Consider the following 25,887-nt stretch of genomic DNA (forward strand, 5'->3'; position numbering starts at 1 on the left):
AATCTCACTTCGTGGGAATTAAGGAAAAGATGAAGGATACTTCGGTCATTTCAGCGCTAGATTATTTTGAACAGCAAAGGTAGGGGAAAAAAATAAAGAAAAAAGGAAGCAATCCACCCGGGTCGGCTTGTGGGGGCGAGGGAAGGTAGAGAAATCGAGAAAGGAAGGAAAAGCCATTTGAGCCAGAGAAACCCAAAAAAAAAAAAGTTAATAAAAAAAAAAACCCATCAATTGTGTGTAGAGGAGAAGGTGGTGCTTTCTTTCTGCCATCCAGTTCCTATCTCACCTATTCCCTCCTCGCCTCAGGCTGCTCAAAACTTCTCTCTTTTCATACCCTCGGATTGAATGCATTTTTATCATTTGAAATCCATGAAAAGTTTGATTGATCTGCTCTTATAATTTGGTGCTGCTTGTGTTGTTGATTTCTATCCTCCTTCTCAATCAGCCTCTGCTTTTTCCTTCCCTTTTTTTTTTCTTCGTCTTCCTTCTCAAATACATGGGGAGAACAAGAACAACAACAAAACAAGCTGTTGACCCAAATGGATCTGCAACCCAAAATATGTTAGCAATTGCAAAAGAGCCCAGATACAGAGGAGTACGAAAGAGACCGTGGGGAAGATTCGCTGCGGAGATTAGAGATCCCTGGAAAAAGACCAGAGTTTGGCTGGGCACCTTCGACTCTGCAGAGGATGCAGCGCGTGCCTACGATGCGGCTGCTCGCAACCTCCGCGGAGCAAAGGCCAAGACAAACTTTCCTATCTCTACAACGAACCAGTTATTCAATCATCAAAATCAAAACCAAAGCCCAAACGATCCTTTCTTGGATCACCACAGTATAAATCCCCAAAGACCCACATCTAGCAGTTTGAGCAGTACAGTGGAGTCTTTCAGTGGTCCTAGGCCTCCGCAGCCAACAACAACAACAAAATCGGGAAATGGGCCAAGGAGATCTCATCCACGGATCCCACCGGTTGTTCCAGAAGATTGTCATAGCGATTGCGATTCATCTTCTTCGGTGGTTGATGACAGAGATGTCGCATCCGCTGCTTCTTCTTTGTGCCGCAAGCCTTTGCCTTTCGATCTAAATTTCCCCACGTTGGACCAGGTTGACTTTGGCTCTGGTGATGATCTCCACTGCACTGCTTTATGCCTTTGATGATGATGATGATTAATGGTTAATGATATATGATTCAATCTCTTTTTCTTTTTTTTTGTTAATTTTAATTTTTCTTTTTTTTTTCTATGATGCGGAAGAAAAGAACAAAAAAAAACAAATTACGAGATTGGATTATGAAGACAAAAATGACCGATCTTCTTTATTATGTAGCGATGGTTTTTTATGAGAAAAAAAATCCTACTATTGTTTTTCTCTTAATGATTTTTTTCCTATTTTGAGAAGGAGAAATCTTGTTTACTCGACTACTGCAAAAAAAACAAGAAGAAGAAGAAGAAAAGAAAACCCATCATTTAGGTTGTAACAGAAAATTTTTATTAGAAATGTTGTTTTCTATTTGTATTGAGCTCTTTTTGATGCATATGCATTTCTGACAAGTTGTGCCTGAAGAGCAATGTTGCTGAACATAGAAAGTGAAAGCTTGTTCCCTCTTTGGGACAGGATCTAGGATGCCTGTTTCTTATTCAAGGATTCTCAAATAGTTATGCTTTTGGTGGTTGCATCCATATGAGAAGGAAGGAAGTTTAAAAAGAAAAGTACTTTTCTTTCTTCTTTATACGATGGTTTTGGAGTTGTAAATTAGGCTATTATTGATGTATGTGGTGTTTCAGTGGATAAAATAACCTTTTGTTATCCCTCCCAATTTCTACCAGCAAGCAATGTTTCTTGCATTTCAATTCTGTCAACCATGAAAAGGGTTTTCTTTTATACTGCTCTTCTTTCTTCAGTAGTATACATTTGTTATTGGGAGCAAAAACCAATGTTTGAACTAGATGAACACCTGCCCAGGGTTCGCTGGTGCTTCAAGTGAAGTAAATACAAATATGGGTGTGGTGATCTTTGTTTGAACTAGATTTGAGGAACTTTCACCAGATCTGGTTTCGCTGGTGCTTCAAGGAAAGTAAATACAAATATGGGTGTGGTGATCTTTGTTTGAACTAGATTTGGGGAACTTTCACCAGATCTGGCAATTTACCGATCTGGAGAGTGGTTTTGTTAGCTTTCCTCTCTTCAAACAATAGTCTGGGACGGGAGAGTGGGAAATCCTTGTGTTTTTTTTTTTTTTTTTTTAATTTGTGGTCTCCTGTAGAGTGTTCTTGCATCTCTGAAGATTGAACTAATGCCTTCGACTTCGATGCATGAAGATGGTGATGGAGTCGGACAAAGAACTGCTTGTTCCGGCCTAGAGAATGGTTTAGGTCTGGTAAGAGTTGACATGGGTGGAAAATCTCCCACCGGCCCCACTACGATTGACAATTAATACATCGGAGAACATTCAGAATTGGTAACAATGAGTGCCATGTTGGAGCCATTTAGCCACTGGCCCATGGTTATCAAGTAAAAAGCTAAAACCACTCGGTGCGGATATGCATAGCAGGATGATGAAAGTACTTCTACCAGATGAAAACGGTCCAGGAATGGAATTCATGTAGTTTGCCAATGAAATGCAAACTTTAATTATTTTATAGCTGGATTACACTCCCACCGAAAACCTGGGATGATTACCACTATGGTGTTTAAGCTGGACACCACCACTTGCCGGGAAGTTTTCTTGTTCAAAATGAACAGCAGCATCCCACAAAATACGTGGTCGATAATTTCAGTCGAGCTTGATGGAGAGATGGCGTGGGAGAGAGGAAATCCTAGCAGCATCAGTTTTAAGCCTAGTGAGTATGTCAACGTCAATTAAATAAGTTATTGGTGGCTAAACCAGAGTAGCCGGAAAGGAGTTGGGGATTAGCTTTACTGACTACGACGGGCATGAGGGCATACCTCGAAAATTCTCTCATCACAAGAAAGTTAACTTGGGAGAGAATGCAGCTCAGTCAAGAGAAGATTCAGGTTAGACGGAAATGGCATATACGGGGCACGGCGGAGAGGATGCTCTGATATTCTCAAAAGAAGATAGGCACGAGGCGCCGTTGGAGTAGGTTACAATTGACATTGGATTAACTTATGATTCATCCAAAAAAAAATATAAATAATAATAAATTTTAATATTCGTATATTAAAATAATTTAAAAATATTAAAAAAAATATTAATTTAAAGTAAAAAATATTAATTTAAAGTAAAAAAAATTAAAAAAATTTTAAAAAATATTTTTAAAATATAAAAACAAAGATGATATAAGAAAAACATTTACCACCAAAAACCAAAGACAAGGACTCTATCTAAGCCTTTCTATGATTAAAGAAATAAAAGACAAGGACTCTATCTAAGCCTTTCTTTAATTTTTTTAGAATATTGATTAAAATCTTAAATTAAATTAAATTTATAAAAAAAATCAAAGAAGAGGGGAGGCCTCTCATTTTCATTAAAAAAAAATCTAATTGATTTGAAAATTTATTTTTATTTTCTTTTAAATACCCTAACTTGCATCTATTCATTCCATACTTCGTTATGTCTCTTCTTCTTCAACTAAAAAGTGGAAAAGTGCTGGCAAGACGTCTTCCAATAGGTTAGTGTCCAGAGTATAATTGACTTAAAGGTAAAATAATATATTATTAATTTATTTTATTTTTACATGTATTCTAAGAAATATAATTAAATTTAATGATATGATATGATTTAGTATTTTTATTTCAAATATAAAAATTGTAATAGATTATCATATGGAATTAAATTAATTCCACGTGTGATTTGATTTCAAATTGACATTTACACTTCTTTATGTTTTGAAAAATAATTTTATTTTAGCTGTTTTATGGGATTTTTTGTTAAAAAAAAGGGCATAGAAGACGAAAATATGAAAATAAATGGGTATATAAAGTGAGAAATCTTTAAAATGATATATTCTTCAACTAAAAAGTGGAAAAGTGCTGGTATGTGAAAAAAATATGAATTGGATATATATGAAATAATATATCAAATATATAAAGGTTGGGAGGATTAATTTTAAGGGGAGAATGGTGCCATTTTAACCTTCATCGTATTAATCTAATTCTTAGGAGTCAAAAAGAGGTATTTAAGAGCCGTAAAATGGATGAGAAAAATAGATAATAACTCTGATTTATAAACAAAAATTAAGAATTAATTTATTGTTTCAAGGTGAATATAATTGGATATGAGGCTCCAAATAAACTTACAAATATCATTAAAATAATATTTTTTAAAGTATTAACCATTAATCCATCAAAATAAGTCATATAAATGATATGTACATCTTTTAAGGATAAATATGATTTTTTATTTTAATTTGGTAGATGATATGCACCTTCTCTAAGGACTTTAATAATGATATATGGATCTTTTTGATTAGATGACCACTTACCAAATTTTAGATTGTTATGATCAATTCATAATATGGTCTTGCATGCTTAATCACCCGTGAAAAAAGATCTTTTATCAAAAATGTTTGTTGTTTACTTCATTAACTTTTTTCTTATTAGCTATCAAATGATCCAATATATTAAATTTTATTTTATCCAAATTTTATAATTTTGTTAACATAGCTTATTGACAACATGTGTTGTCTATATTGCACTGTGCAACCTTTATAAGTGATTATATTGTAAGTTTTATGAGCAATATTGTATGTTGGTCACAAATTAGATTAAAGGGTGACATTCCTAAAATAATTTTATTTGAAGTTCTATATGTTCATAGTACTTTCAACAATACACCATACCAAGCTTTAAGATTGTTTATGAGTCATTTATTGTATGTTAAGAATCAAAGTCTTATTTGTTAATTATGATCACCAATAGGCTTGGACATAATTCGGAGTAGAATAAGTTATTTTTGAATTCCTTTAAATCTTTTTTAGTAAATATTATCCCTTAGTCAATCATAATTGTTTATAGGTGTCCAAATTTGTTAATGATGTGTTTTATAATAATTTTGATAATATTTTCTTCACTGAGTGATTGATAAGGAATAAATTTAACCCATTTATTAAAGCAATATGTAGCAACCCGGATGTAATTATATCTCTTTGAATATAATAAATGTATTTTTATCTTTGAAATGGTTGTAGTTTGACTATTATATTAAGTTTAGTTGATGACATATGCTATATCTAGCTAGATTATTGGCATGTTTTATATCATTTTGCATAACTAATGCAATTCATAACTATACTTAACCAATGACAGTCATAATTCATGATTACCAATTTCATCTCAATTCTAGATTGATCAGCTCTAAAAAGTATTTCACAAACCTTAATCATAACTAATAATGTTTCGTTCGATACGTTGAATCTACCCGTAAACTTTTATTTTATTTCAATTATATCTATTTTTTTTATAATTCAGTCTTTTCCTATTAAAAAAGTCCAAATTCATGCTTTAATTTTTGAGTTTGTCACAAATTGGTATCAAATCAAGCTAACCATAACAAATAGAACAAGAATATCATAATTATTGGAAATAATAGCCAACATGAGACAATAGTAGGTGAAACAACAAAAACAACATCAACAATCTCAATAACAGGTATTACAAGAACTTATTCAATAATTACAAAACATATCTAACAAGGTGAACTAGTTATCAAAAAGTACAAGGAGAAAAGTTTATTGAATCCCCCAAACACTCTATAACTTTGGTTAATAGCCATCACTGTGTGGAGCTAAAATAAATTCCTGATTTAATTGGGATAAACTATTGGATGAATATATAAGTTAACTTAATTTTTTAATTATCACAATACTCCACTAAAAATAAAATATTCATGGTCAATTCAATAAAGAAAAGAGGAACTCATTGAAAATAATAGAAAAGAGAAAAAGTTGATTGTTGTCGTAATTATGACAAAGTAAAATTAGCCAAGTTTGGTATCAAGTAGTTATATTTAATGAGAAGAGTTCAATTATGATGGTTTTTTTCTTTATCTTGCTTGAAAAAAGTAAATTGATTTTAAAAGAGGATTTTTTTTTTCTAGTTTGATTTTTAATTATTTGATCAATTTATAGGTGTTTTGAGTTAAAAGATTGGTTTATTGAGAATTTTAAGGTTTTTCTTAGGATTTTTTTTTTTTGTGTCAACATAGATTAAAAATAGAATTTTAAACCCAACAATATCTTAGCTAATTTTTATAGCTATCCTTGGATAGTCAAAATTTAGACTAAAAAACAACACCTTGTTGTCATTGTTTGTCATTGTTGACAATGATAACTTGTGTTAGATTTTTTTTTTTTTAAATATAAAAAAGATTAGAATGAATGTTGTCTATTTCATGTTAAAGAAAAGGCATGAGCCCATATACGTGGGCTTGATCTTAGATAATTGGTCAGAAGTTGTTGGTTTCTTCTTTTTTATTATTTTTATATTTTTTATTTAATATCTCTTCTTTTTTGTGTGTATTTTAATTTTAATTAATAATCTCTTCTATTTTTTTTCAAATATTTTTTGTTTATTTTTCAAATAGTAGTTATTTTTTAATTATTTTATGTTTTTATAATGTTTTAAAGGGATCATTATAATTTATATTTATTTTTTTATATTTTATATAAATAAACTGTTTTTACACATAAATATTTGCATGCTCATCTAAATAGTGTCAAAAAAAAATTTAAATTTTTTTAAAGTTGATTGATTTAATTTGTTTTAAATTTTTTTATTAAACATGAATAAAAATTTTATATTTCCTTAATTAAAAAACATACAAAAATATCAAAACATACACACATTCACAGACATCGTTTTACTATATAAAAAATTACTTTGGAATCCGGTACACCACCTTGCGTGGGTTTTAAAGCAACCGTTACCTGCTCCAGATGCCAATGTGATAAAAACTCTTCAAGGCTGACTTGCCTCCCCAGCCAACAGCGAAAGGCAAGGTGATAAAAATGCAACCAATTAGAGCTTGCCACTAAACCCCCCTATGCCAGCTCCAATGACAATTTTATTTTATTTTAAAGAAAGAGAGAGAACAAAAATACAATTAGGTAGCACAAGCAACGGAGCTTCGGACGGCTTTGATTTAAAGCTTTGATTATAGAAATGGAAGACACGGCAAAACCTGCACAACATAGCCCATGAAAGAAAATGATTGGCATCCCATGTGGCAGAGAGATGTTGGCCCTTGCTTGAATTACGGGCTGGTTGTCCACGTTTCTGTGCAGGTCCCACGTCCAGCTAGCAGTATATCTTATTTTACACTTCCCGTTCCCATCATAATAGTGTAAATTTATTATTGTAATCACTAATCAGCATGATGGGGTCAACTGAACATGGGTCTTACATTGTTTGTCATAATTTTATTTTTTTAAAAAAATAACATGGTTTTGGACAAAATTTTGTTTCTAAATATTCATTAAAATTAACTTAATCGGGTCTATATCTAGCTGGATTAATTGAATAGCAGGTTAATCCATTAAATTGATATTTAAAATAATTTGAAATAAAACTTATTCTATGTTAGTTTTTTGAATTGAGCGGTTTGACAACTATGCATTTAGAAGAATATAACCAAAAAATGATACACACGCATCCTTTTCAATTCTTTTTATATAGTTAGTTTTTGTCTTATATGCATTGAATATAAAATAATAATAGGAATAATAGTAATTTAAGTTATTGATTTAATTTAATTTTTTTATATGATATTAGAGTTTTGATGATGAGGGGATTACAAATTTAAATTTCATTATTTATATTTATTTAAATAAAAATTAAATATAAAATAATATTTATCTGTGTAAATTTTAAAACAAAAAAACTTTTACTTGAAAGAATAAATTATATCGTCAAATTTTATATAATAGCTTAAACTATTAAATTAAACAAATTAACTAAAAATTATAATAATATATCCATTTATCTTGAAATGTTTTTACTTTTTTTTTCAACAAACTCATCATAGTTTTGTGAAATGAAAATGAAAGGAAAAATATTATAATTTCTAGATGACAGATTTTGGTGTATTTAAAATTAACTAAAAATTATAATAATATATCCGTTTATCTTGAAATGTTTTTACTTTTTGAAAGGAAAAAAATTATAATTTCTAGATGACAGATTTTGATGTATTTGAAATTATTTTTATGATTGTAATTTGAAAAAAAAAAATTAAAATCAAAGATATAATATAATTTAAATTTAAATTTAAATCATTCATAAAAGAATTTAAATTATCTGCGAACCAAAAACTATCTTTGTCCTTAAGAAAAATAGAAAATTTTAATTTCAAGGGTTTTTCTCGATCACTAGAGGGACTGAGGGAGTGATTTCAAAATTAAAAATGGCGATGGATTTGGATTTGGAAACGGCGTTCTGATAACACTGGTCACAATTTGTATGGGTTGTCCAGATCAGAAACCAAGACTAAAAGCATCAATTCCAGTTGGCTTAATTTTTTTACGTAATAAATAAAAATCACCTAAATAAATCAAAAGCCGCTCCTTTTTTTCTTTTTCCTTTTTGGTTCTGCCTATAAATATACTGTTCCAAACGCGATCATGAACTAGAAAAAATCGTTACAAGATCTGTGTTTTCAAGTTGAAACAGTTTCTGTCATCTTGACAGCACTCTCGCTCCTTCTCGATCCCTGGGTCCGGTCTTCCCATTCTCTCTCGAGTCTCAAATCAAACTTCTATGGAAGACAACAACAACAGAGAGTCACTAATAAACCGTAACGATAAATTATCTCGAAGTCAATCACATGCGTACGATGAATTGAAAAGCTTCAGATCATATCTTCGATGGATGTGTGTAGACCAATCAAGCATGGCAACAGCATGTCTATCATGGGCCATGTTCGTTTTTTTTGGCCTTGTGGTGCCTGCAACATCACATTTCGTTCTGGCTTGTTCCAGTTGTGATAGCAAGCATGGAAGGCCTTACGACAGTGTCGTGCAATTGTCATTGAGTAGCTTTGCCACTCTCTCCTTTGTTTGTTTATCAAGATTTGTCAGAAAGTATGGCCTGAGGAGGTTCTTGTTCTTTGATAAGCTTTGGGATGAGAGCGAGACGGTCAGAAGAGGCTACACCAATCAGCTCAACGTATGTTTATCTATCTCTATTAATTATTTATGTGTCAAATCTTTGAGATTTTTTGGAGTCTATTTTTACTGTTCGCGGGCTACTGATTCCCAAAAAGTTGCGCCTTAATTCTCTTTTCTTCTTTCTTCTGGGCAGAGGGAACGGGAGGTTTCCGGCCTGGAATCTCAATTGTTGATAGTTTTGAGAATTCAATTCATTTTTGAAATAGTTTTCCATTTTTCTTAAACCAGTTAACAGGAATGAACTAATGTTGAGTTATTCCAAAATCACAGCGATGATCTAACCTAGAAGTAAGGATTCTTTGCTTCTCAACCACACAAAATTCCATGAAAATGAAAATCAACTTCATGAAAATGCACAGATTGGTGATGAAAATGTATGCTGGAGCTCTAGATTGTTATGAGCAAAAAGAAAGAAAAAAAGAGAACCCTGTTGCCTTAAAAACCCAACGTTGTTTTTCTAAAGCACAGGATCTGTAAGTGATTGTTAGATATTAGAAGAAGAGTAGATTTCCACATATAAAATAAACAACTTCAATTTTTTTCAGCTTTAAGTGGCCGTTCTTTCAGAACTAGCAGCTCTTTCTGTAATATATAAGAGTAGAAATTCATATTTAGGGTAGTCACTTGCTCGCCTCTGGATATATTTTGTATATCCTCACATCATAATCTATCTGACGAAGAGCGCATCAAGTCCATTTGGACTGAGCAAGGTTTATTATGGGCTGAATAACTCTTTGCAAAACATGTTCGAGAGTGTTCATGTCGTCACGAAACAGTTGAATGATGAATCCTATCTCCTTGTCTGGTCATCATCTTGCCAGATTACTTTACTTTATTCTTTTGGAACATTGCAGAACATCCATTATGCTAAGTTTCTTTACGACTTGTTGCGTGGATCCCTTTTTGCTTGTAGAAGTACTTAAATGGTGGTGAGAAAAGATTCTCAAAGAATTATTTGTCCAATGCCACGCCTTAACACCCATCTGATGCCTTCACTATTACGATCGTCTGCTAGATTTTAACATGGAGGACAATTAAGATGAAAAGGAAAAAACAATTTATGCTATTCTAAATTTGGCACATAAAGCTCTTCTACATTTTACTCCGGTAAAATCTTTAGTTAAAACATGTGATGTTCTTATTTTTCATGCAGAGTTCATTGAAGCTTCTGTTGATCTTTGTCATTCCATGCTTTGTAGCTGAATGTGCGTACAAGATATGGTGGTATGCGTCTGGCGCTTCACAAATCCCATTCTTGGGCAATGCGGTCCTTAGCGACACTGTAGCTTGCATAATGGAATTGTGCTCTTGGCTTTATCGTACAATAGTAATCTTCTTAGTGTGCGTTCTATTCCATCTGATATGTCACCTCCAGATCCTACGGCTCCAGGACTTCGCTCGAGTCTTCCAAGTGGACTCTGATGTGGGTTCTGTATTGGCGGAGCACTTCAGGATCAAAAGGCACTTGAGGATCATCAGCCATCGTTACCGTGGATTTGTTCTATGCTCCTTGATTTTGATCACTGGGAGCCAGTTTGCTTCATTGCTCATAACAACTAAGGCTCATGCTGTTGTTGACATTTATAGAGCTGGAGAGCTTGCGGTATGAATTCTCTCCCCTGTGATGATGAATAGTAGTTCTAAAAACCTGCAATTGAGGAAATATTTACTAATTAAACTAGTTTTTGTTAGTAACATGGATAACGAAAGCACTTTTATTGCAAAGGGTAAAGTAATGAATGCCATGGTGTCAACTAATAAGAATGATATGTGTCTGTTCTGTTTATGGCAGCGGCGCTCTATAACTCTCGTCACAGGGCTCCTCATAATATTGCGCAGTGCAACAAAAATCACACACAAGGCACAAGCTGTTACTAGCCTAGCAGCCAAGTGGCATATTTGTGCAACACTAGACACATTTGATGCAACCGAGGGTGAAACTCCAAGGCATGATATTGCCCAAGTCTTTCCAGTTGTGGGCATTGACGGGGAATCAGATGGAGATGATGCTGGTGATGAAGAAGATGAATTGGACAATTCTAAGTTGATTCCAGCCTATGCTTATAGTACCATCTCATTCCAGAAGAGACAAGCTTTAGGTATGTATTACATGCGATGCACCAAAAATCTTCAGCTGTACTGGGTCCTAATTAACCATGTAATTTAGACTTTGAGAATGTGCAGAAACACCAAACAACATCATATGATGTCTGAGGGGAAAAAGGTGATTTAAAATGGACTATCGTAGTCAGTTCTAGAAAAAAGTTAGTGGGATAAAAGAAAAATTTAGGTAGTGATCAATGATATAATGGTGGCTAGGATCAGATGATAACACGAGTCAAATTCTAGGTGGGCTAACTTCAACTTTCTCTGAGAAACGAATACTTTTTCGTTGAATTTGCATGCAATGGGTTGATTATTCTTTGTGATCGAATCCCATCTCATCAGATTTATATCTTCACTTCTAATTGCAGTGACCTACTTCGAGAACAATAGAGCCGGGATTACTGTGTATGGCTTCACCCTTGACAGGACTACACTGCACTCGATTTTTGGTGTTGAGTTAGCTCTGGTCCTATGGTTGCTAGGAAAGACGATTGGTATTTCTTAAGGGAAAAAAACAAATCAAAACACTTTACTGCTTTGAGGGTTATTAATTTTGTTGTGCTCAAGTTCCATGGAAGGATCGTGAAGAGAAACAGGGATGGAGGTTGTTCTTGAGAGGGATTTGTTTATGTTTCCTTCTTTCATCCTGCGCTTAATCCGTTTCTTACTGTATTTTTTTCATCTGAGTTGTTCATTGCCCCATGTGTCATTGTAATTTTCTTGTCAAGTAAAATATAAATAGTAATTTACAGTAATAATAAAAATCGAAAGTCTTTTCTGGATTTTTCAAATTTCTTTATTTCTTTTTAGTAATAATAGCTGAGTTCACGTGCATCTGGTGAGCTTAAGAATTCTGCTTTTTGCTTGCTTTGCTTGGACTGAGAGAGATCTATTTTTGGTATGTAATTACGTCTTTTCTATTTTTAAATTTTCTTTTATTAATATTTTTTTTCTCATTGTATTGACTAGTGACAGTTCATTGAACCAGCGTCTTGTAATTTTTCTTTTTTTTCCTATTCATTAAATATATGTAAATTCATTGTATTTATCAGTGACAGTTCGTTGGACCTGTGCCTTCTGATTTTTCTTTTTTGGTTCTTTGAATTTTTATTTATTTATTTGATGTTAAATTTTTGATGGAATAAATCCTAACTTTTTCAAAGCTGTTTCACCAAGGAAGTGAAAATCAGTAGTATCACAATGAAAACTTTGAGTGAAAGGCAATTGCTTTTTTGTTTCATTTTGATGAGTTAGAAGAATTAGAGGATGAATTATTCTGAGAGATCTTGTACATCAATAGGGTGTTCTATTAATCTTCACTTCTAAGACTGCACTAACTTTTTCTTTAAGAGATTCTTTTAGAAGTGTTAATTTTTTCTTATTCAAAGTCATCTAAAAGTGTTTGACGATGGCTCTTTAAAGATCAGAGCAATACTTAAATATTTTTATATATATAATAAAAGATATTAATAAAAATATTGATGAGTTTTTACGAAGATAAAGAAAAAAAAAGAGAGAAGATATACAATTAAAAAAAAAGAAATAAATAATGTGTTTTTATTTTAGAGTATAAGGTTTTGAATACCTTTCTATATATTTCACTCCTTCTTTATATTACTTAGCTTGACCTGCTTCATACAATATAGGAGGGATGGAGATGTAATTTTATAATAGTAAAATAATATTTTTCTACTACTTATACCATCATATCTAATTAATATATACATGAATATGAACTACTTATTCATATTTAATAGAATATAATGGGTATCATAATTATTAATCTAGACTCAGTGTATGAGAGGCTCAGAGGAGAGTGAGCTTTCAATTACATACTCAATTTGAGGAATATTGCATTCAATTCATGCCCGAAACCTAGAAGAAAATGAGGCACGGACATGTTCAAGCTTGACATGGAGCTGGAAGTAGTCGTGTCCAAGGCCAACGTTGAGTAGATGCGGTCGCGTCTATACCCAACATTGGGCTAGGCGCGGGCATATTATGGTCCAATTTAGAGTTAGACACTAAAAAAGACATAGCTTTACTTTTTAGTTATGATTTTATGTAATAACCTTATAAATAGAATCCTTTTAAATAGGGTTGGTTTATAGAAATCATGACCTATTATATTTAAAATTGATTGGTTCTTACTAGACTTGAGAGATCTTATTTGAGAAAGATCATTATCAATTTCTTTAAAGATTTTTGATAAAATTGGTTTGAAAATAGACAATACTTATTAAATCTGGGTTAAGAATTGACTTGTTTAAAAAGTCGGGTTCTAGGTTATGCGGGTTAATCTTAAAAAAAAAATATTTGAGATTTTAATATTTTCAAGGAAAATTTTTAAAATAATACATATAAATATAAGTTGTATAAAAAGAAATATCAAGTGTGATACAATATAATTATATCGCATTAAAGAGCTACTAAACAGTCTATATTGATATATATATATATATAAAAGAAAATGTAGTATACTAATCCTACGTAGAAAACTTAAGAAATAATTTATGCGAAAGAAGGATAAATATAGTTGCCACACATCAAAAAACATTAAAAAATAATTTATATAAATATTGGTTATAAAAAATATAAATTATTCTATAATTATTTCATGTCAAAAAATTAAAAAACAATTTATTTCCATGAAATTATATAGTTATCCCACATAAAAAAATTTTAAAAACAACTCATATAGCCTAAGTACTCATAACGTAATTTTATAGTTTTTAGATTTATATATAAAAAAACAAGTTATATCTCACTGGGTTTTAAATTAACCTGATAGGTCATCAAAATTTAACCAAGCCACTTATAAACCTAATTTTTTATGATTTGAAATTTAGCTAAGATCTCAGTCACCAAAATCCCAGGTCAGCTTATTAGACTGGACATGGACAAGATTTTGTAAGTAAGCTTGAAACAACTAAAAATTGAGAAACAACCTTCTTTAAATGGCTCGTAGGAATTTCTATACTGATTAAATGGTCTTCCTAGACAGAAGGAATCTATTAGTATAATTATCTTGCACATATATTTTTCTGATATCCTCATGTTTTATTTTAATAAAAGAGTTAATACTTAAATTAATAAAAGTAAAATTTTATTTTATTGGTTTAAATTAATTAAAAAAAAGTAGGATCTAGTTTCAAACTAAAACAAATATTTAGCTTGTTTTTTCCTCTAAAAATTAACTTTTTTTATTTTTCAACTTAATTTTAATTAAAATCAATAAATTTATTAGGGCATATAATTTTTAATTTATTTTATAAAATGTAAATAAAAACTTTTTAATATATAATTAAATATTTTTTTAATAATAATAAATTAATAATACCTATTTTTTTATGTTTAGAAAAAACAGAGCAGTGAAATTAGTTCCATTTAAAGCATGCTTAAAATATAGTAAAGATTGTTTTTTATTTGTAAATGTAAACAGAGCAGTGAAATTAGTTCCATTTAGAGCATGCTTAAAATATAGTAAAGATTATTTTTTATTTGTAAATATATTAAAAAAAAAATATTTTTTATTTTTTAAAATTTATTGTTAATATTAATATATAAACTTTAAATTATTATTTTTTATATTTTTAGATTATTTTGATATTCATATAAAAAATAATTTTTAAAAAATAAAAAATATTTTTAAAAATAATATAATCATTCTCTGGGTTTGTACCGCACCGCAATGCCCAGGACTCTACAAAAAAATTGTAGATCCAACCGTTCCTGTTTCGGGAAAATGCGGTTGCATCACCCCTTGGAATCTCATGTAAACGACATCGTATTCCAAAATTTTAACTTAAGGGATCCTTTGCGTCGGCAAGGAGGTCTCTGCCCCCCGGAAGTACCGGGGCAGAGCAATTACGAAAACAACCAAACTAAAAGGCTTGACATCGTATTCCAAAATTTTAACTTAAGAGATCCTTTGCGTCGGCAAGGAGGTCTCTGTCCCCCGGAAGTACCGGGGCAGGGCAATTACGAAAATAACCAAACCTAAAAGGCTTTTTTCTTTTCTTTTCATATTTTTGCCTTTAATCGGAAATAAGAAATTTGTATTTGGTTTCGTTTCAAGAGTGATACAGTTTTGTGATATTTTCAAGAGAATGGAAATATCTTCAGGCGCTATTGGTTCCTGCTCTAAAGACCAAAAAACCATGTATCAAGAGTGGTTTCATTATGCTGATTCAGGTCGCTACAATCTCTTCCTTCCTTTGTTTTCCTCTCCTATTTTGTTTCTGCTACTTTCGATGATGATGATAATAATAATAATATTTTTTTTTTAAAGATGGTGATGGTCGAATTACTGGTAATGATGCTACCAAATTCTTTTCATTGTCTAAATTATCTCGCCAGGATCTCAAGCCGGTTCGTTCATTTATTTCTTGATTTTCTTTTTCTTTTTTTTTTCTTTAATAAAAATCTCATGGTGAAGAAAATATACTTACTAATTTTTATTTTTATTTTTGAAAGGTATGGGCCATTGCAGATTCAAAGCGACAGGGATACCTTGGCTTCATCGAGTTCATCATTGCTATGCAGGTTTTACATTAATTAATTAATTAATTAATTTTAATATGCAGGTTTTACATTAATTAATTAATTTTGCTATTAATATTAATTAAAATTAAATTATCTTTTTATGTTTTTCTTGATTTGTAGTTAGTTTCTCTGGCGCAATCTGGGCGTGAAATAACAAATGATATCCTCAATAGCGATGGTAAGATGTGTATATATAAATTGAACAACTTAATTTGATATTGGAATTTAATAATATAATGTAATTAAATGATATTGCAGTTGACTTTCAAAGTCTTAAACCTCCGTCGATGGAAGGTTTGGATGCGTTATTGGTGGTAAGTGAACGTGTGCTGCTGCTATAATTGGTTTTTCCTTATTCACTCTCATATGATTTTTTTTTTTAATTTTGGTCTGCAGAAGAAAAGGCGTTCTTTGAAATCAAATGATAATGAAGCAAATGGTAATGGGGCTTGCTCCTTGTTTTATTTAATTATTATCGTGCTTTCAATAATTTTGTAATGGCGCTTGCTCATTATTTTACTTAATTATTATCGTGCTTTCACTAATTTCCAGCAATGCAGGTACACCAACAGTGCAATCAACACCTTCGGCAAATTGGTTTTCTTCAAAACCATCAAGAAAGGTTTGTGTTTATGTTCTTTATCTGAATTGGTGACTGCTTGTAAAACCAGTTTGGTATATAGACTTCATTCAGAAGTTTCATATTTCATTAGCAACAATTGAGATGGCAATGATAACTGGTGTACCTTTCATATTTCATTAGCAACAATTGAGATGTTTGTGATGACAATGATAACTGGTGTACTGAATCCTAACTGGAATTTATCTCTTCTTAATTGCCTGACACTTTATATGGATTGCTTAATTGTAGATTCGAAACTTACTTCTTGTTATTGTTAATTTATTTGCGTTTCCATTTATTTTTAATTTTTGTACGTACCTGTTGAAATGGAAGATTTTTCCTGTGATAACATATAATCTGAATCCTATTGGTTAATAATTCTAATATATATTTTTCTTAGCCTTATTTTATTCTGTTTCATTTTTTGATAAATGCACCTGTTTTTAGTCAAAGCCTGTCTTCTTTGTGAGCTTCAATTTCATGATATATTCACAGGCATCGCTGTCCTCTGTTACATCAATAATTGATGGCTTGAAGAGACTGTACCTTCAGAAGCTGAAGCCATTAGAAGTTACTTATCGTTTTAATGATTTTGTATCTCCAGCCTTGGTGAGTGGATAATATGCCCAAAAACTTTTGAGTTCAGTTTTTCTGGATATGCATGAAAATATATTTAATAGTATCCTTGATTTGTTCCTGTCTATTTAACCAAAAGTAAAAAAAAAATCTTTTGCAATATTGTAAGATCAGTTATCCTTGATATGAACTTACCTGTTTCTGTGGATGTGTTGTTAACTGCAGACAAATAGTGATTTTGATGCCAAACCTATGGTTATGCTTTTGGGTCAATACTCAACTGGAAAAACTACATTCATTAAGCATTTACTTAGAAGCAGTTATCCAGGTGATTCTCCCTCCTTCCCTCCCTCCCTCCCTCCCTCTCTCTCTCTCACGTGCGCGCCTCCCTCCCTCCCTCCCTCTCTCTCTCACGTTCACACACACACACATGGCATGTGCTAAGTAAGAATTGCTTTGTTTCCTTGTACTGATTTCCCTTGTATTTTGCTACAGGAGCTCATATTGGACCTGAGCCTACAACGGACAGATTTGTTGTTGTAATGGTATAAAATTTTTTATTATCTGCTATGTTTCCGTGATTACTGTCTGGTATTACTTGCCAACAATAAAATCATTCATTTATTCTTGTTGTTTCTTGTCTGTGTTTGCTTTGTCTGATTTGTCTTGTGCGGTTTCTTAAGGTTCTTGAACATTAGAATTATTGGAATTTAACATCAGGAGAACTGCCTTTTTCATTTAATCAATGCTCTAATTTCCTCCTATTTTTATCAGTAATTGGTTAAAGTTTTGCTAGTGCTGTTGTATTTTCCCTGGTTGCTTTGCCTTCTTTGGTTGGTTTTCTTCAACACTGCTACATCTTGATGATTTTTGTATTGATTTGACCTTATAATTTCTTGACTGGTTTAGTTATAAATATTATTACTCTATTGATTTGTAAGCTTGTTTGGTCTTAACCATCAACCTTTAAAGCAGAGTCCAATTCATTTCCATGTAATATCTTTTGGATCCTTTTCAGTTTTACCATTTGCCTTTTGATTTCTTTTAATAGAACTTCGAGCATTACTTGTTACACTTACCTGTCTACTTTAAAGTTGAAGATGCTTCATGTAACTGTTCAAATTGGGGATGTTTATGTAAATTTAGGTTGGCAATAGCTTTAATGAACTTCTCTGCAGTCACGTGGTTAATGCTCATTAGGCTTTTAATGCAAATGGTCCTGCTACCACTAGCTCATGGCTAACCAAAAATCAGGGATTTAAAAATTAGTTGTGAAGTAAAGAAATTAAATAATAGCAAGAATTATGGTAAAGTCAACATGTAGTTTGGAGTTTTCTGATGAATCTCAGCATTTGATGGTGGCTCCTGGGCACCACTCCACTAATTGCTGAGCTTTATCAGCAAGTTGATTTGGGAAAACTATTTTGGATCTGTATTAGTTTTGCTGGAAAGACTAGCACTCATTGTTTTGTTGTGGTCATTTCTTACTCTTACTGATCTGTTCATTATTTTACCAATACTGATTGCATGTTAATTGTTGTCTAGTGTAGTCTGGAACTGATGAAAGAAGTGTTCCAGGCAACACAATTGCAGTTCAAGCTGATATGCCATTCAGTGGACTCACAACTTTTGGAACTGCATTTTTGTCAAAATTTGAATGTTCTCAAATGCCACATCCTGTAAGTGTTAGAATCTAAAAAACACTGAGATTTCCTGATTTTGGTTCTGGAGCATCTGAAGATCTCATTCATTATCATGTTTCAAGCTGCTGGAGCATATTACATTTGTGGACACACCTGGAGTTTTATCAGGAGAAAAACAACGGACACAACGAGCTTATGATTTTACAGGTGTAACATCATGGTTTGCTGCAAAATGCGACCTCATTCTCCTTCTGTTTGATCCTCACAAACTTGATGTCAGTGATGAGTTCAAGCGTGTTATTTCATCTTTACACGGTCATGATGACAAAATTCGTGTTGTTCTCAACAAGGCAGATCAAGTGGATACTCAGCAAGTAAGAATTTACTAAGCTAATTCATTTTTTTCAATCTTCAATTCAATTAATGTGTATGTATAAATCATATAGAAACATTTACTTATAATACATATGTAATATAGAAGCTATAAAAGAACCATTTGTTTACAGATTTTTGTTCTCTTATGCAGCTTATGAGAGTCTATGGAGCTTTAATGTGGTCACTTGGGAAAGTTCTCAATACTCCAGAAGTTATGCGTGTCTATATTGGGTAAGCCCTCTATCAATAAATTTAGTTCAATATCACTCTATATGTTAAGTCAACAAACTGTCAAGATTTTTCTTTCGCTCATTAATTACAGAAGTTGGGCTGTAGGATAAGTTTTGTTGCCGAAAAGTTTTTGGTATGAGAAAGAGGGCTTAATCAAGGCTGTTGATCAATGGCATTGATTTGTTCATGCTTTATTTTATGCCCTCTTGTATTGCATAGACTACTCTGCTTGTTTGAACTCATTGAGCATTGGTGGTTTTTATTTATTTATTTATTATGCAAATACATCAGCTTATGCTATTGCCAATAACTTGTGGTCCTCTAGCCTTTGCTTTATAACCTAGCTTCGTGAGAAACTGAGCTTGCTCATGTCATGAAAAATTGATGGTTACCATTGCAGCTCATTCAATGACAAACCAGTAAATGAAGCTGCTGTTGGTCCAATTGGGAAAGAACTTTTCGAGAAAGAACAGGAGGACCTTCTTTCTGATCTAAAAAATATACCAAAAAAGGCTTGTGATCGTCGGGTGAGTTTATTGTTTTTGTTTTAATAAAACATAGGACAACTATGTAAGACAGATGCTTGCACATGCATATAAAGTCATAACTTGGCTTTGAAAAGTAATGAACCTTCACCTCAGGTTAATTCTGGTTTCTGAAATTATGTTTATGAGGAAACTGAAGATTGTTTCTTAGTTGAACATATTCTCCAACTCGTTTTCATTAGGAATTTGAATTTGTCCCTTGGAATCGCTGTACTTGAAGGATTTCAATGAAAATTTTTTCTCACAGATAAATGAATTCGTGAAACGTGCTAGAGCTGCCAAGATACACGCTTACATTATTAGCCATCTTAGAAAGGAGATGCCTGCAATGATGGGCAAAGCAAAGGCTCAACAGAGACTTCTTGATAATTTGGCAGAGGAGTTTGGAAAGGTTGCAGCTCTCCTTTTTCTCTGCTTTTATCATCCTTGCAGAGAACGTTGATTTTTTTAATAAAAAAAATTTGCACTGGATAAAATATACAATATTGACATTATTCATGTTCATGCAGGTCCAAAGGGAGTTCCATCTACCTCCAGGTGATTTCCCAAACGTGGAACAATTCAGGGAGGTTCTGAGTGGTTACAACTTTGACAAGTTCGAGAAATTAAAGCCTAAAATGATACAAGCTGTGGATGACATGCTAGGTTATGACATCCCAGACCTGTTAAAAAACTTCAGAAACCCATACGATTAATGCAGTCATGGGAATCTCATTTGGATAGAGGGTGTGAGCTTCTCCGTCTGGGTAAGCTTTCTGCTCATTAATTGTTGACATTTACAGCATGGCTCGAATTTTTGTATCGAAAGTTTGTTCGGATCTCATCGTGATACATCTTGTCATCGTAGGTAACGTTCAAATTCAAGCAATTCATGGTCATTGACTTGTGCATCTCCAAGGTCTCCAATATTGTTGTGAACAAAAAGATAGCCGATCTTTAAATGTAAATGGATCTTTCCAATTTCCTCAGTTTTGGGTGTGATCTGTGATTGCTTCTACTGGGCATGAAAAACCAAGGGTTTCTTCGACGACCTTGCAATCTATGAGGTTTGTGTTGATAAAAAAAAAAAAAAAAGAGTAGATTTTGAATTACACATTAAGTGTTTGATGAAATTCCAAGTTGTAGTTCCGTTTTAATTTTTAGTAAAGTTGTAATATTAATAGTGCAATGAGTTTTTAGTTATTAAATAGAAATTAATGTCAATAATTTAAATAATGTATTTTTTTAATGATTTATTTTTACAAGCATGTTAAGTGTTAGTGCGTGTATAACTTAGCTATGATGTCTTTTTATAATTTTCAAAATAATAGAGGCCAAGTATAAAATAGAGTAAATCATACGATGATGAGGATAATTTTTCCATAATAAAATTAGTCTTGTAAATTTGAAAGTACATGGTCATGACTTAAATAATTCTATTTAATTATTTGGATTAAATAATTTAATTTAAATTATTATTTAAATATTATGAAGTGAGCATATTATACCTATATTTAATTAATTAATTCTACTTAATTAAGAATAAAATTTCTTTTTACAATATAAATATAACAAAGAACAACAAATAGAAAGATTCAAGAGGACTCAATTAAATAAATAAAAAAAAGTATAAAAAGGATGTAAAAAACAGATAAAAAAATGATATTTAATTGTCAATTAAGGATCAAATTAAAAAAAAAATATTAGCTTTAAAAGATGATTAAAAAACAATAAGCAAACCTGAGTGAATCTTCTAAAGTTGGATTAATTTCTCAAATTTTGAACTCGTAAAATCCTAGATATAAGCTCAACTAAAAAGCTTAAATCCAATTTAATTTAATATTAAAAAATAAAATCATAAAAAATTATAAATTTTAAAAAATCTGCTAAAGCAAAATAAAAAAAATTAAAAATAAAGATAAAATCTTATAGAAAACAATGGATGATGAAGTGGTAAAAAAGAGTCAATTTTAAAAATTATTTCAAATTAGATAAATAATAATTAAAAGAATGGTCAACAAAGTTGACAAATAAAAAAAACCAAATAAAGATGAAATTGAAAAATAATTCTAATATTATAAATTATTTTAAATAAAATAAATTAATAGTCAAAAGAATATGAATTAAATTAAAAGGAATGAAAAACTTGGAGGGCTTATTTGAAAACTTGGAGGGCGGGGGTAAGAATTGAGTAGGAGAGAGAAAAAAAAAAAAAGTGGCTGTTAACACTAAATCGGAGGACAAAATACATGCACACGCTACCAATTGATGGAGGGATCATTAAGACAAACCAAATACTATTCTGAAACAATATTTTTGGCAACCAGAAATAGTTATACATGTTATTTAAAGATAGTTGATGTAATTCAAGGAACACCAAAAGAATTCGTTAAAGCTTTCATTGATCAATGATAAGACTTAAATTAAAAAATTTAAAAATACTTTCAATAGACTTTTTCAATACATATGAGTTAAAGTGAACTTTAAGAAGATATTAAATAACAAAGTACAAGCCATATTAGTCTTTAATTTTCTATATTTTTTTGGTCCAATGATTAATTTAATTTATGTTTAAAAAGGACTTGTAGGTGGATATTCAAACATTACAAAAAGATTAAAATAAGAAAATTTAAATTTACCAGTTTTGACTTTATTTTTTATTTTTTTTTATCATACATGGATCTATATAAGGAATTGTAATACTATTATAGTTGCATTAGAAAGGTGACATCCATATCTTTCTAATAATAAATGAGACACTTTCTAATTTATTAAAATAAAAGAGAATTATATGCTTTAAGTTTAGTGTTAAAAGTACTAGCAAATTATGCAAAAACAATTTTAATTTTATTTAGATTAGTTAGGTTATTGTTTTGTTTATTTTTTAGTTATTATTAGGTCTTTTAGAGATATTAAACCTTTATTTAAATTTAGATTTATTGAATTATTATTGATATTTATTAGGTTTATCCATATTCATTAAAGATAGCTTATTAAACTTATGCTTCTTTCCTTTTTGTAAAGACTTTTTAAAAGAAGATTGTTTTTAATAAAACAAAAACTGATATTTTTACTATCTTTTGTGTGGTTGAGTAATTCTTATATTAAGTTTTTTTATTGAAGTTACAAACTCTTTGAATAATTGATCAATTTCATTATGATTTTATATTACTTATTCACATCTCTTTATAGACATAGGCTAAGAGTTATCATTATGTATAACTTTGTTTTTTCAAGATAGGTTCTTGTTGTGTTAAATTACAAACTATTCAAATCTAATTTTAATATATCTTAAAAGGTGTTTATATCAACAATAAAGTAATTGACTGCCTCCAGAACACATCTCAGCTATTTTTTTTATAAATATTTTATATTTATTAAAATATCAATTTTTTTCTAACTAGATAATAACGAAAAAATTAATAATATAATAACAAAAATAACCTCAAACCCAAAGTATAAAAATTTAAACTTTAAGTATAATTAGATATCTTTATTGTGCTCTAGGAATAATAAAAAGACAAAAATATCCCTCATTGCTAATGAAAGATTCTTTGATTATAAAGGTAAATAGATTATTTCATTATGTGCTTATATGTAAAATCACAAAAAACCCCTACATGACAACCTTATAATTTATTACTTTTAAGAGCATTGTAATTATTTTATTTTACTATGCAAAGAAAAAACACAATACCCATCTTAACCTCATGCCATTCTAAAATGCCCACATGGTCCAGTAACAATTTTACCCTTTATGGGTTTTTTTAAGAGCAAGATAGTAAAAACACTGTTCCCAATGCATTGTATCTAGGGTACCATTGTTCCGACCACCCCATTCAGTTTTTCTGTTTTTGGTCAGCCTCAATCTACACTGTTGCATTTTATAACAGATGCCAAAAGTGCAGGATTTGCAATTCTAATCTTGAAATTCTTAACAAGACAACAGATGAGATAGTTGTCTCCTGCAGAGTCGTAGTGATGGTACTAAAAACAATAAGCACAAAGCGTACAAGAAGCTATAAGGGTTGAAAATATATACAGATAGCAGCAGCTAGTGCAGAGAACCTTCATCGAGAAACTGGACAAGAAGCCTACGGTTAATTACAATGTGAAGCAATGTTACTTAATCTAATAGAAAAGAGTTGTATTGACATGCTACAAGCATCAGAATGAGAAACCAATTCAGACTTTCATTCTATGACTCATTGGCTTCAGTTTCTTGGGTCAATCACTCGTCCAAAACCCACCTGAGCTTGCTTTCTTCACTTGATCCTCTTTGCTTTGGCCAACAGAGTCAAGATCATTGTTGAGGCCTTTTAAGCGCAAATCCAAATCCAAATCCAAATGGCTCATGTTTGAATCCTGCAGGGGAAACAGATTCCTGTTTAACACCAATATTAAAGAGAGAATTCAACAAATTGAAGCCTAGACATCCTTGAAAACAAAACTTCCATCTGCTAGAACGGAAACAACTAAGAAAATGCATTCTCATTGCCATTGGAAGACATGCATTCTGGGAACCCATTGAGAGTTTGCCAACCCAAATATGGGGCGGTGATCAAGTTTTTGACAGCTACAAACCATGAATTCTTTTGCGTTTAGCAACAAATACAATGGTCAAACTTCAAAAATAATTCTCCCACAATAAGTCTTGGAAAGGTTGACCATTTGCCTAATGAAAAAGGAATCAAAGGTTTGAATATCCAAATACATGAGCAAATGATATAAAACAATTCTAGGTTCAATTATAAGTGCAAAAGTTTCATGTAAGATAAGACTTTTAACGGGTATCTGAAATTTCTTCAAATAGTTCATCTGGGGAGTGGAATTCTCAAATCATAATAAAATGTTGAGCTAACATCTCAAGTCCTCAAAAAAAGAAAAGCAAAAAAGGGTATGAGATTGCCTTTTGATCTTCTACTTGTCTAGACAGAATACTAAAACCATTGTACTTTCACAAGCTTAAGGCATTCAGATGAGGTGATCTGTCTGCCTCAAAAAATTCCAAGAAAAAATGGTCAAGCAGGATGATATCGTCTCAACTCACTTCTCTCAACTTCTCCACAAAATAGCAAGATCAAAGCATCTCTTATTTAAACCTACTAAGAACTCTTAGCATCAAAATGTGGGAAATAAAGGGATAAGATAACGGTATACACGAGAAGTAATCATAAAAAAAGAAGAGAGAGCTATATAATTCGCGGTAAAAAGTGTTGTAAGAGGGTGAGACCTGAATTTCACTCTTGAGACCATCTCCAATATTTTGTCTATCATCCTTGGAAGTTAGCCACCCTACCAACTGCTTCTCAACTTCTTGTTCAACCTTCTTTTCTACCTTGCTACGTTCCTCCAGTACAGCAATCTACAACATAAGAAAATACTCAATAAAAATAAAATAACAGTTTTCTAACTTAATTCCATATCTTCTACAAAGTAATTAGCAGAACCAAAATAGCAAGCATGTGAAAAACAAGAAACAAGAAACAAAATTCACTAACAAAAACTCATGCCAGGTTGTGTTTTACTTACTGGGGTGTAACGGAATTTGCGTTTAGGTGGATCCTCGGGGGAGGAGGTAGCGGCGGTCGCGGCGCCGCCAGAGGGGGGTAGTGGAGTCCACCGACAGAGGAGGAGGCGAGAGCCGTTGTTGTTGTTGTTGTTGTTGTTATGGCCGTTGGAGTGGCTGTTGTTGCGGTAATTGAGGGTGGGAGAAGGGGACACGTGGACCCATTTCCTCTTCCACTTCCTCACGGGGCAATTAAGAACAGTGGCCGTCGCTGATAGGCCGTACCGAGACGAAGACCGGCCCAACCGAGATCCCCCTCCCTCCATTTTTCTCACCCCAAAATCTCGGCTTTGTTTTTCAGGAATCGCCGGTTGTTTGGGTAAAAGATATAATTCAGCAGAGCAGAGGATACGCGAGGACTCCTCGCTGGGAGTTGGGGCAAATCCCTAAAGGAGTGTACGGCATTAGATCTTAAAAAATGTTTTTTAAAAAGTTTTATTTTATTTTTTTATTTTAAATTATTAATATCAAAAATTATTTTAAAATAATAAAAAATATCATTTTAAAATAATAGATATTTTAAAAAACAACTCAATCTCACAATTTTACACGTTAAAAGAAGGGGTTCGG

General features: G+C 31.7%; 4 protein-coding genes across 5 annotated transcripts; 3 read left to right on the forward strand and 1 right to left on the reverse strand.

The window, feature by feature from the left end:
• The first annotated feature begins 130 nt into the window (after positions 1–130).
• LOC105141242 (ethylene-responsive transcription factor 3) lies at positions 131–1,807 on the forward strand. The gene has a single exon (XM_011048413.1). The coding sequence runs from the start codon at positions 497–499 to the stop codon at positions 1,154–1,156; it is 660 nt and encodes a 219-aa protein (XP_011046715.1). The 5' UTR covers positions 131–496; the 3' UTR covers positions 1,157–1,807.
• A 6,707-nt stretch (positions 1,808–8,514) lies between these two features.
• LOC105141243 (extracellular ligand-gated ion channel protein (DUF3537)) lies at positions 8,515–12,160 on the forward strand. Its single transcript, XM_011048414.1, has 4 exons — positions 8,515–9,124; positions 10,280–10,729; positions 10,919–11,225; positions 11,601–12,160. The coding sequence occupies exons 1-4, from the start codon at positions 8,717–8,719 to the stop codon at positions 11,735–11,737; spliced, it is 1,302 nt and encodes a 433-aa protein (XP_011046716.1). The 5' UTR covers positions 8,515–8,716; the 3' UTR covers positions 11,738–12,160.
• A 2,975-nt stretch (positions 12,161–15,135) lies between these two features.
• On the forward strand, positions 15,136–20,962 carry EHD1 (EPS15 homology domain 1). 2 transcript variants are annotated; one of them, XR_845328.1, is made up of 17 exons: positions 15,136–15,426; positions 15,524–15,603; positions 15,709–15,777; positions 15,898–15,955; positions 16,036–16,091; positions 16,174–16,216; positions 16,338–16,399; positions 16,895–17,008; positions 17,201–17,303; positions 17,471–17,520; positions 18,526–18,654; positions 18,741–18,992; positions 19,145–19,224; positions 19,625–19,751; positions 20,017–20,160; positions 20,279–20,515; positions 20,617–20,962. XR_845328.1 is itself a non-coding variant. In XM_011048415.1 (16 exons), the coding sequence occupies exons 1-16, from the start codon at positions 15,342–15,344 to the stop codon at positions 20,462–20,464; spliced, it is 1,638 nt and encodes a 545-aa protein (XP_011046717.1). In that variant the 5' UTR covers positions 15,136–15,341; the 3' UTR covers positions 20,465–20,570. The 2 variants fall into 2 exon arrangements, 1 of the variants encoding a protein (XP_011046717.1); XM_011048415.1 differs by lacking the exon at positions 20,617–20,962 and having other exon boundaries at positions 20,279–20,570.
• Positions 20,963–23,640: 2,678 nt separating this feature from the next.
• LOC105141245 (uncharacterized) lies at positions 23,641–25,718 on the reverse strand. Its single transcript, XM_011048417.1, has 3 exons — positions 25,281–25,718; positions 24,982–25,113; positions 23,641–24,113 (listed from the first exon to the last, which is right to left on the reverse strand). Exons 1-3 carry the CDS (start codon positions 25,581–25,583, stop codon positions 23,976–23,978), a joined length of 573 nt encoding a protein of 190 aa, XP_011046719.1. The 5' UTR covers positions 25,584–25,718; the 3' UTR covers positions 23,641–23,975.
• Positions 25,719–25,887: the final 169 nt, after the last annotated feature.

This window comes from Populus euphratica, unplaced genomic scaffold (assembly GCF_000495115.2).
Source record: "Populus euphratica unplaced genomic scaffold, PopEup_1.0 scaffold118.1, whole genome shotgun sequence".
NCBI classification, from domain to species: Eukaryota; Viridiplantae; Streptophyta; class Magnoliopsida; order Malpighiales; family Salicaceae; genus Populus; species Populus euphratica.